This window comes from Clupea harengus, chromosome 7, assembly GCF_900700415.2.
Source record: "Clupea harengus chromosome 7, Ch_v2.0.2, whole genome shotgun sequence".
Taxonomy (NCBI): Eukaryota; Metazoa; Chordata; class Actinopteri; order Clupeiformes; family Clupeidae; genus Clupea; species Clupea harengus.
Genome location: NC_045158.1, coordinates 22,237,989 through 22,250,488, shown reverse-complemented (window position 1 = coordinate 22,250,488; position 12,500 = coordinate 22,237,989). Strand labels below are relative to the sequence as shown.

The 12,500-nt window shown below is 47.5% G+C and overlaps 2 protein-coding genes across 3 annotated transcripts in view; one reads left to right on the top strand and one right to left on the bottom strand.

The window, feature by feature from the left end:
• The window catches only part of LOC105891590 (citron Rho-interacting kinase), a 63,385-nt gene extending 61,273 nt beyond the window's left edge, over positions 1-2,112 (bottom strand). Inside the window, exon 1 of the mRNA XM_031570871.2 lies at positions 1,711-2,112. The gene's annotated coding sequence lies outside the window, so the exon portion shown is untranslated. The remainder of the gene's footprint in view (positions 1-1,710) is intronic.
• Positions 2,113-9,746: 7,634 nt separating this feature from the next.
• The window catches only part of bicdl1 (BICD family like cargo adaptor 1), a 48,584-nt gene continuing 45,830 nt past the window's right edge, over positions 9,747-12,500 (top strand). For both annotated transcript variants that reach the window (XM_031570864.2, XM_031570863.2), the window contains exon 1: positions 9,747-10,670. In XM_031570864.2, coding sequence (XP_031426724.1) covers positions 10,266-10,670 — 405 coding nt within the window. In that variant the 5' untranslated portion in view covers positions 9,747-10,265. The remainder of the gene's footprint in view (positions 10,671-12,500) is intronic.

The following is a 12,500-nucleotide window of genomic DNA, read 5'->3' as shown; positions in this document are numbered from 1 at the left end:
GTACGTCGCTTTGGACAAAAGCGTCTGCTAAATGACTAAATGTAAATGTAATGTAAATGTGTGTGTGTGTGTGTGTGTACACACGTCAGATAGTGTGTGTTTGTGCTGAAAGATGGGGGCACATTCTGTTTCCATAGAAATAAGTCTGAACCATTGGCTCTTTTCAGCAGCAACTCCCACACTCCACAACACCACACGCAGCCTGAGCTTCAGTAGTGCACCAGAAGAGAGAGGAGAGGAGAGGAGGAGAGGAGAGGAGAGGAGTGGAGAGGAGAGGAGGAGAGAGGAGAGGAGAGGAGAGGAGAGGAGAGGAGTGGAGAGAGGAGAGGAGAGGAGAGAAACGGGGAGGAAAGGAGAGGAGGAGAAGAGAGTAGAGGTGGAGAGAGGAGAGGAGAGGAGAGTGGATAGGATGAGAGGATAGGAGAGGAGAGGAGGAGATGAGGGGAGAGGAGAGGAGAGCAGGAAATAAGAGAGGAGAGGAGAGGATGGGAGAAGAGAGGAGAGGAGATAAGGGGAGCAGAAAGGAGGAAAGCATGATAGGGCTCAACTCAGACAAGACTGCCATCCCCAACTTCCATAGCCGCAGCCAGCCACGACCACTAAGTCATCCAGGATCTCTTACAGAACAGGAGCAAAACTGGCTCTTAAAAACTGTATGGATTTGTGAGTATGTCCGTATGAGAGAAAGAGAGAGGCGGGAGATAGAGAAAGAAACACACAAACATAGAAACTGTATATGTGTGTGAAAGATGAATGACAGAAAAGAGAGACAGAGAGAGACAGAGAGAGAGAAAGAGAGAGAAAAAGTGACAGAGAGGACAAAAGGCTGCATGTCCTGTGAGAGTTGTGGTGAGTAAACAAAGTGTGAGTGTGTGTGTGTGTGTGTGTGTGTGTGTGTGTGTGTGTGTGTGTGTGTGTGTGTGTGTGTGTGTGAGAGAGAGAGAGAGAGTACTGTGCAGGAGGCAGAGTCAGCTCAGAGCTCCGAGCCCCACCGTGTCGTGACTCCCTGCCAGGTCTCTGCCACTCACTGGGACGCCACCTGCACCGGCACACATGCCAACCGGTGCCAGCGACCGTGGCACTGCACCCCTGCCAATGCTGCCACCTGCACACGCACATGCTATGCCAACACACACCGCGCAACAAGCAGGTCACTGAGTTCCCATGGATACACACGCTTAGACTAAAAAGCTGCAGAACAAGCCGATTCCATTACGATACTTAACAACTGTTAGATTCATAAAATTACACAGAAACTCAGACACACACACATACACACACACATCCAAACTGTAACTGTGAGTCTTATTCACACACACACACACACACACACACACACACACACACACACACACACACACACATCCATACAGTAATTGGGAGTCTTATACATACACACACATACAAACACACACATACACACAGCCCAAACTGTAATTGTAAGTCTTACTTACAGTACATACACAAAGAAAGAAAGGAATGTACTGTACACACCAGTAAGTTCTGTAAAAACACACTCACGCATATGTGCACACACACACACACACACACACACACACACACACACACACACACACACACACACACACAGCATCTCCTCTGCTCATTAGTGTGTCCACTACTGAAGAGTCTCTGGGCACTTTACTCCACTAGCAAGATCCACAGATGCTGCATCCATCCACACCAAAACTGCCCCCAGCTCCCACTTACCTGACAACTATCTGCACCAGAGAGCCAGCCTAGAAGGGACGGGTCCTGGCGAGAGAAGCCCGAGAGCGTGAGGGGTCCCTGGGCAGCCATGGGAAGGGACGCTGGCTCCTCTGGGTCCTGGTGATGAAAGGTGTCATTCTCAGAGCCAGGTGAGCGAGAGAAGAGGGTGAACTGATGAATGAGGAAGAGAAGAGAAGTGTGGCGAGCGAGAGGGCTGAGGAGGAGTGCAGGGAGAGAGGGATGGACAGAGAGGAGAAGGAGGAGGAGTAGAAGAAGGAGGAGGAGATGAGAAGATGAATAGAGAGGAGATAGACTGCATTCTACAGTAGAACAGCAAGGCATGCACTACAAAAACACCACAGCTGAGCTCTCCCTCCCTCCCTCTCTCCCTCTCTCTCTCTCCCTCCCTCTCTCTATTTCTCTCGCTCTCACTCACCCACCCCCTCTCTCCTTCGCTCCCTCTCTCTATCTCTCTCTCACCCACCCTCCCTTTCTCTTTTTATCTCTCACCCTCTGTTTCGCTGTCTTTCTCTCTCTCTCTCTCGCTCTCTCTCTCTCTCTCCCTCCTTCTCAATCTCCCTTTCTCTGCCTTTCACTATATCTCTCTATTACATACCCTCTCTAGCTTTCTTTCCATACACTCTTCCCTCCTCCTCTCTCTCTCTCTCTCTCTCTCTCACACACACACACTCACTCACTCATTCGCTGCCTGCTCTGCCGTAGCTCTGGCTAATCACAGCAATATAGGCAGTCTGAGTCACTGCCTAAACTCCGCTGCGCTGCGCTCCTCTCCTCTCCTCTCTCTCTCTCCGTGCTGCACCGGCATTAGTGCTCCACAAAGATAGTTTCCCTCTGAACACACACGCTCAGAGGCTTTTTTTTCCCCCGAAAGCGACACTTTGCAATGGCCATTTTTAGAGAGAGCGCGAGAGAGAGATAGAGAGAGATTATCATTTTAAACACTTCCTCTCTGTCTTGGTTGCCATGGTCTTTGCACAGCGAAGAATCTCTGGAAACGTGCCCCAGCTGTGTAGTTGTCAGGAGCGCTCCTGTCCTCTCTTCCCCCAATCAGTGGTTTATCAGCCCAAAACACATCTCCCTGTAGATTCACCTGAGCACTCAGTACTAATCTGAGTTGATGTCAGCTCACACCTGGAGTATGCACCGCACCCACACACACACACACACACACACACACACACACACACACACACACACACATACACACACACACACACCCACACATTATCCCTGAGAATGACACAAATGGCAAAATGCACTCAGCGGTTCCTAAGACAGAAATGTAAAGCAGAATCTTTATTTAGGATATGACAGCATGTGACACAAAGATGCATTGTGCACACAGGGGGTGGGGGGCGGCACTGACTAGGCAGTGACTCTCTCTGAACTTTGCCTTTGACTGAAGTTTAAAAGCCCTGTGAAGCCGTAGTGTCAGAGTTGTCTGCCGAGTTTGGATGCGCTGTTGTCTCAGGCTAATTGCTTTCACGTCAGCGTAGCTAATTATCAGCATTCATTTTTTTTTAAAGATTTATTTTTGGGCTTTTTGTGCCTTTAATTGATAGTGCAGTGAAGAGTGGGACAGGAAATGAGAGGGAGAAGAGCTGGGGAGTGGACAGGAGAAATGACATTCGAACCCGTGTCCTCCATGGGCGTCAAGCCCGAATGTGGTCGGGGCTACTGCTTGCGCAATTATCAGCATTCATGAAAGAACAGACGGATGCTCTGAGTCACCCTGAGAGAGGAGGAGACAGATCCAGGATCAGGGTCCAGCCAAGATCTAACGCCGGACCTGGGAATAGGACGAAATGTAAAATAGGGATCATTTTACATTTCGTTGCCTCTGTACCTGTACTCTGTGCAAAGACAATACATACATTGAATCCAATCCAATCATTGACACCAAATGTTACGCTATCGAAATCTGTCATCTTATTTCAATTTAGCTTCCTGTTTTAACATTAGTAGTACTAGACTCTCCATTTCTATGAGTGCGAGATGGACGCCTTAGCTCACAGTAAAAGTGTACAGTATTCATGGGTGGCTTATCAGGGAGAGGCATGCAGTGAACTTTGAGCAACACTGACCTCCTGAATCTCAACCCCCCCCCCCCCCCTCTGACATCCCCTGATGATTTATGAAACTCTCAGTCTGTCTTTCTCCCTATCTACCTCTTCTCTCATTCTTTTTATCTTTCTTTCTCCCATTGTCTCTTTTTATCTCTCTCTCTCTCTCACACACACACACACACACAAATACACCCACCCACACACAAACACACACACACACTCTCTCTCTCTCTCTCTCTTTCTCTCTCTCTCTCACACACACACACACAAATACACACACACACACACACACACACACACACACTCTCTCTCTCGGTCTCTCTGGGGACATACAGTAGAGTGCTTGATGACATTTACGTGCATGCAGCATGTTGAAGGGTTACTGTTACTAATAGCCTATTAAGCCCGCGCATTGTCACCGATGGAAGTGGTTGTGTAACATCACCACGGATGAGGAGAAGAGAAGAGAAGAGAGGAGAGGAGAGGACCACACTCACAGAAGCAGAGACCGGGAGCTCATGCAGCCGCATTCTAGTGATGTTACCAAGCAACAAGGTATTGGATGTGGCTGTGGCTGGGAGAGAAAGGGGGAAGGGAGGACAGAGGAGGTTTTCCTCTGCAGTCCCAGTGAAAACAACCCCGATCGGATCGGTTCTGCCTCCCTCTGTCAGTCACCACACCGGCAGCACAACACCTGCTGTCAGGCACAACAGAGCCACACGAGTCACGAGCCTCAGCGATTGTTTCAAGAGTATCTGATTACAGCTTCTTCTGTAGTTTGAAGATTACTAAGAAGAACGCAGAGATTTCAAACTCAATATTAATTCCTTATGATGTCATTCCCCTGTGGCTAAACTTTGAGCATAGTTTAAAAACAGACCTCCCCCAAGATCCTTACTGAACCTACAGAAAGCCACCTTACCCAATAGGAGGCTCTCAAAAAATCTCCTTCATTATGTCAGTGCTTCATCATGTCAATTATGTCAGTGCTGCATCATGTCAATTATGTCAGTGCTGCATCATGTCAATTATGTCAGTGCTGTATCATGTCAATTATGTCAGTGCTGTATCATGTCAGTCATGTAAGACTGTCACTGTCAACTACATCACTGTGGGTTCAGTGTCTCACTCCAAACACTGAGCCTAACAGTAGCTCGGTGCCAGGGGTCTGGTTCATCAGTGGACCACATTCATGACACAGATATTGATCTGTAGGTCACACTCCTGTCTGTTTGCCTGCAAGGTGTCAGTGGTCGTCATGGAGACGGTAGAGGTTGTTAGGAGAGGAAGAAGGCGGGAGTTCTGGAACGCCGCCATTGCAGAACACTTGAGTGCTCTAACTGATGTCACTTCCTGAAGCAAGCAGCAGCTAGCTGTGTTGGTTAAGGGCCCACTGGCACAGTCCTCCTCTGATGTGTCACTCTCTTCCTTGAGCAGAGACAGGAGGTGTCAGCTCTGGCGTCAGCCCCAGCGAGTGATAAGTTCCTCGTCATGATTGCTTACAGAAGCAGCTTACAGCTCGAGCCTAGTTGGCTTTCATGGCTTCGTGTAAATGTCACACGAATGTGAAGTCTTGTTACCTGTCCAAGAGCTATAGATTTGTCCAGAAGTGAAGAGACAGGGTTCTGAGCATTTCCTAGATTTCCCATGAGAGGAGGCTCATTTCCTCAGTCCACATGATCGTCAGCCAGTAACATCAATGTCCAGTCAATAACAACCCTGGAAGCTGATACAATATATGCATATATATACATACATACCTACATACATATGTTAATAATTTGTGTACAAGCTAATGCATTTATCCTATTATTATTCATTATATAATGCATTATAGTATTATATAGTATAGAAATGTAACAATAAAGAGCTTCAGCTCGTTAAGTGCCCCTGAATGTGGACAGAGAGGGTAATTCAAATCCCAGTGCAAACGAACAGATTAATGCGTAAAGATTTTGTAGATTTGACGAAACTGAGGGCTGCCAGAGGGGAGCCAGAGAAGCTAACACAGGAGATGGTTCAGATTTGGTGAAATTTCCCTCAGGAGACAGAGACAGAGATAGAGATAGTGAGACAGAGACAGAGACAGAGACAGAGACAGATAGTGAGACAGAGACAGTGAGACAGAGACAGATAGTGAGACAGAGACAGATAGTGAGACAGTGAGACAGAGACAGAGATAGAGATAGTGAGAGAGAGACAGATAGTGAGACAGAGACAGAGAGACAGAGATAGTGAGACAGAGACAGAGACAGAGAGACAGAGAGACAGAGAGACAGAGATAGTGAGACAGAGACAGAGATAGTGAGACAGAGACAGTGAGACCTTCAGCAGAGGCAGGGCTAACTGTGCCTGATCCATCTGCCTTCTCATTTCTGTGAGCCGCTGACTGTGCCTGAGTTGATAACTGAATGAATAGTGAGGATATGAGAGGACAGATTGCTTGGGTCGCCCTCTAGAGGAACTCGTGGTCATTGCACAGACTGCTTACATAAGACCCCCAAGTTCTCTGGGAAGAATACTGTAGTCAAACAGCAGAGTTGTCCTCATTTCAGAAAAAGTCGGGTTGCGTAACAGCGAGGGAGACCACTTATTTGTTGGAATGAAAGGTGAAAGTCTAGAGAGGGGGATAGCGGGTCAGAACAATGACTAAGGCAGTGGACGTGTTACATAAGGCTGGTTGAACACAATAGAGGTTATTCCCCTGACACAAGACTCTTTAGCTGTGCATAAATACATATAGACATGTATTATGACTAAGACATAACTGCAGGTGTAATGGGGATCGTCTGCCAAAGCCAAAGCTATTTCACACAGGTAGTCACTTTGAGAGCAGAGAGGCTGATGTATGTGCATATGTATGTATGTATGTATGTATGTGTGTGTGTGTGTGTGTGTGTGTGTGTGTGTGTGTGTGTGTGTGTGTGTGTGTGTGTGTGTGTGTGTTTAGGTATGCATGTATGTATGTTTACCGTAAAGCTCTGCCCACACAATGAGCTGGTATGAGTAGAGAAAAAGAGAAGAGACGAGAGTGAGAGAGAGAGTGTGTGTGTGTGTGTGTGTGTGTGTGTGTGTGTCTGTGTCAGTGTGTGTGTGTGTGTTTGTGAACATTCTGTGTCTGATCCATATCTGTACAAAGCTGCAACATGCTTCCATTGATGTTTCAGTCTGTAATTATTTCTCTGTGTTAAAATCCATATAAAAGTATTAAAATGTGTGTGTGTGTGTGTGTGTGTGTGTGTGTGTGTGTGTGTGTGTGTGTGTATATCTGTGTGTGTCTCTGTGTGTGTGTGTGTGTGTCTGCGCGTGTGTCTGCGCGCGTGTGTGTGTGTGTGTGTGTGTGCGTGTGTGTGTGTGTGTGTTTGTGCGTGTGTGTGTGTGTGTGTGTGTGTGTGTGTGTATGAGAGAGAGAGAGAGAGAGAGAGAGAGAGAGGAGGGGGTGGAGAGAGGATCTATCTTTCATATTTAACATGATGTAAATGATCAAAGGTCATGAGCATAACACTCCTAGCATCTCTGGCCAAGTGTGTAGTCTGCAGCCTGTGTACTGGAGGACTAGGAGTTCCCCTCGTCTAAATAGAATAGAACAACACCAATGGCGACCGTCACCCCCACCCCTTGCTTTAATGTATTTATGAAATCACAGCCTTTCTATCATGGCTGGTTCTGGACATTTACACCCGAATGCTGTGGGAAATGAGGAGGCATAGGAGGGGTTTTGCACAGATTAAGTGTGTGTGTGTGTGTGTGTGTGTGTGTGTGTGTGTGTGTGTGTGTGTGTGTGTGTGTGTGTGTGTGTGTGTTTGTTTGTATCAAAATCATTAGTGATCAAACCATGACAGAAGAAATGTAAGGCATTCCCAAGCTTTAGAATGTTCAAGGCTGTGACGGGAAGGTTTTGGCACGGTCTCGGGGCTGGGAGCCGAGTCAGATCCGGTTTCGAGTCTGTCGATATCAGGGAATGATCGATGCTCAGGGGAAATCTACAGACCGAGGTCTTGCAGCCTGCCTTTGCCGCATTCACGCCTTCAACTACAACATTGCGCTACCCAGATTGACCACTAGAGGACAGTATGCGTCCTCTTTTGCCGCTCTACCCGAGGTTTATCGAGATCATCTAAAATTCAGCGCGTTAAAATCAGCGGCAGACAGTTGACTAATCGTAGCAATAACACTCTTGGCTGTTTTACTATCTAACAGAACTTTTTCAGTATCTCCAATTTGTTCTGTTACTCTATCTCCACAATCAAATGGCAATTCAATTTCTGTCTGCACAATGAGTAACCAAGAATATAAAGTAAAATAAGACGTCAGTACAAAGTTGCTATTGACTTCATAACGTCCATTGTATCTCTCTCGTAAAGCTCATAATGCCCACGGCTACAACATTTCCTTAGGCACTTTGGAAAAGCGATTCTGTTTTTGAACTTCAGAAACCAGATGAGACTAAATGGACATTAATTCATTTTTCACACGTAAATATAGAGAAGAATGTTGACGACTATTTAACACAGTCTGCATGGATTGATGTTGTGTACAGGCTGAAATAAGAACTGGAATCTACATTAGCATAGTGTTTTCATGCACACTGATGACAGAATCAAGATGCAATAGGGAATGAACAAACTTATTACAGTTCTAATTATATGTTTTATATTATTGACTTACTACGGAGGGCTTTAATGTGTTACATTTCTGAATCAATTTCAGACGTATATTGTTTCCTATGCAGTCCATTTAGACAGTCAGATAAAAAAAATCATTACTGCTGCAAAGAACGGTAATTTCTCCCTCCAATTACCGGGAAAGCCCAGCTGCTCGTGACTGATGCAGATTAAAGTGGGCAGAGAGACTCTGGCGGTAAATCAGAGCGCTCGTGTTTCTGGGCTATCCTATGTGATCTCACGAGTGTCGCGACTGAAAGAGCCACCCAACCCAACGTGCCGTTTCACGTTGACCTACATCCATTGTGACTTACTTTATGGTCTATCAGAAAGCCGCTTTGTTTTTCATCATCTGTTAGTCTTCTCTCTACCGCATTCACCCGTGTAATGAACACACACAAAGCCATGTCGCTAACAGTCTAACGGTGCCCCACAAAATGCCAAGGCAAAAAAACAACCCTAGAGCAGAACAGCTGTTCCACTTGTACACAGGCACCTCAGTGGGGCACAAACATTTGGATATTTGCTTGAGAGCACGTGATTACATGGGTTCCATGCTGAGATTAAAGGCGTTGGCAACGGCGCTTCAGTGGGAAAGCAATGCGTTGGGACCTGGACGAGGGTCTGTAAGCCTCTTTGCGTCCTGATATAGCAGATATGCCGGAGATCTGATCCTCACGCTGCCCTCTGAAATAACACCGTTCTCCGGCGTCTATCGGAATGAGAGGGGATATTCCAAGCCGTGGAGATTAGAGGGTCTCTCTAATCCTGCGTGTGTGTTGGTGTGCGATGTGTATTTGTGCGATGTGTTTGTTGTTTTCGGGCGAGAACTCCCACTGTGCAGGAATGGGGTCAGGTCTAGTGCCAACATCAAAAACACTGACAGAATGTGTACGTGTGTGTGTGTGTGTGTGTGTGAGAGAGAGAGAGAGAGAGAGAGCGTGCATACATGCGTGAGTATGTGCGTTTGTGTGTTTGTACGTGTGTGTGCAGATTGAATGCACTTCTTCAATTTTTGGATTCTGATGGAGCAGCCCGAAAGTGGCAATGATATAAACAGATATCATTATAAATCTTTGCGCCATCACACACATTTAAAAAATGTCTCTTCGCGCCATGCAACCATGTGCTGGCGCCCAGTATTTATGTCCTTACAGTGAATAATAACACGTCCACGTCAACTATGCAGCGCGGCAATAACATATGGCGTTATCATTTTTGACCAATGAGAGACCGAAAGTAACAGGTAGCTGTTCTGACGTAGGCTACGACGAGCGCGTTCAGGGAAAGAGAGGAGGTGGGGCGGTCGAGCTCGCGCGCACGGATTGCGAGGAATCTCGGTATTTCTGTCCAGGGCCGGGGATCTGCAAAATGCCTCCGGTATAAGGGCAAGAAGAATGGGGACCTGGGACCCCGGCGCACTGGGGTGGACACGCCGACCGCTGGTGAGCGTTCATCAAGGAGGTTAGTGAATGGAAAGGACGCCGCTGGAGCCAAACGACAAAGTGATTATTAGCTGCATCGGAGACGTCTTTACATTTCCCAGGATTAAGAAGCAGATCAGGATAAGCTTCAAGGGAAAGGAGTTCAGGAGAAAGATATTTTGTTGGTGACAGGCGACAACCGCGCAGATTGTGTAATTGCGATTCATTGGTCCTACCTGAGGATATATTGTTTATATTCCACCGAACCCTCTCCATGGCGATAAATAAGGAAACGCGAGGACCAGGTCACATCGACCCACCGAGAAAGCGGGGACAGTGGATTTAAATCAGTTCGTCACATTTGTATCTGCCGAGTGGCGATGTCTGCTTTTTGCATAGACCTCCACACATCTTCGGCCGCAATTTCAGCACCATCGGAGCTGGACAGCGACCGTATAGAGGAAACGCTGGATCCCAGCAACAACATGCCTCAAGAAACGGAAGAATATCAGGAACACTCGCTGCTAAACACCGGCCCCGGGGGTCTCGGGATGGCGCTGGAAGAGGAACTCGCCATGCTGACGGGGGAACGGGTGGAGGATTCAGAACTGACGGCCTTGGAGACGCCCGTCAACGGACAGGACACAGACCTTTTGTCGCTCTTCCGACAGAAGGAGAAGGACTTGGTTCTTGCTGCTAAGCTTGGAAAAGCTCTTCTGGAACGAAACCAGGACCTTACAAAGCAATACGAAAACATGAACAAGGATCTGAACGAGAAGCTCGAGGTGAGGATCAGTTTTCTGCTGTCATAGGGGTTGTGAGGTCTAAGTGTCGGTCACAGATGAATCATCTCCTGCACTGACCGTGACACCCCAGAGCAGCAGAACACCAAGTAAACAACAAGTGTTACGTTTCACATGAGGTTTACCTCGCCTATTTGTTACCATAGCTGGGACTCACTACTCACTGTGTGTACTCATGCGGCGGTGGTGTTCCTGTAGAAACAAGCCTTCAAAGAGCTTTTCACTGTTCTGTCACTGAGAACACAAACAGGACAGGACACAGCCCGTCTGTGTATTGAGTGTTATTAACTCGCTCGACTCCTATACATTTCTTGTTGTTTATGTTTAAAAACTGTCTTGTGAGGCTACCCTGTTATAAAGTCGCTGAGGGGAGGTACATTTAACACTATAATCCCACTTCAAGTAAAGTAAACATGAGAATATTTGGGGTAGATTTGAGGTAGAAAAGCCCCTTTTATAATCTGTCCATTTCCCCTTATTAGGTTGTAGCTGTTCATTTAGCCACTTCTACCCTGTTGTAAAATAAGGGCCCGAGGCATCCACAGGTGTTGTCCTCTCCCCTCCCCTCCCCTCCCCTCTCCTCTCCTCCCCTCCCCTCCCCTCTCCTCCCCTCCCCTCTCCTCTCCTCTCCTCCTCTCCTCTCCTCTCTTCTCTTCTCCTCCCCCTTCCTCGCCTCATCCTCTCACACAAAGGCTAAGCCCAGCCCGGCTCCCCAGCCTTCTGTACTCTGGACACATCTGCTGCCCAGGCTTACAGTGCAAAGAGGGGATCAGTGGTGGGGAGCCTGTCAGCTACTGTCCCTGGAGCGCTGCCACGTGGTGTCAGCACCGGCTTCGGGCCAGACCAGAGCCAGACCAGGGCCAGACCAGGGCCAGACCAGGGCCAGATTTGGTTTCTGTCTGGGATAACAGATCTGGGAGTGTCATCAACAGACACCCAGGCACCCCCCAGCCCCATATGGCTTGTAATTGTCTTTTCACGGAGGCTGCGAGCGAAGCTAATGCTGTTAGGCTCTGTGGCCAACGCCAGACCCAGACGACTGACTGCTTCCTGGAAGGGCTCCAGTTGCCTGCCTGGCCTGACTGAGCTGCTCCTTGGCATATAGACTAACCCTCACTCACCCTTACCAGTACACACACACACACACACACACACACACACACACACACACTTATACTTAAATGCACACACACACACACACACACACACACACACACACACACGTACACTCACACTCACACACACACACACACACACACACACACACACACACTTGCACTCTCTCTCACACACACACACACACACACACACACACTTATACTCACACTCACACACTTTTGTAGAGGCATTTCTTAACATTCAGAATCAAAATGGAAAAGCCAAAATGTGCACTATTGTATGTTCCCTTTTTCAATGAGAATGCATCTGATTCACAATTCACCAGAGATTGGATCAGATCTCTAAACACTTACGAGATTAAAGTGAGGATGCCCTCCAAAGCCAGGTATAGACACGCACAGGCTCAGACAAATGACTGTAAGAGTAGCTGGCTGTGGGAGTGCCAGACTCACATGGGCAGATATGAATGTGCCACTCTGTGAGAAGGGCTCAGTGGAACTGTGGCCGTGAAGTGTACTGAAAAGAAACACTAGCACCGCTATCCTACAGGCTTTTCCACCACGACCCACCCGAACTCTACCCCTTTGGGATACCTTTGGGTTGGTTTAAAAATGTAAAAGACAAAAAATAAACGCTATAATCTTTCCCACCTCACGTTCAGTCCACATTTCACCACGGTTGTCTCCACAGCAC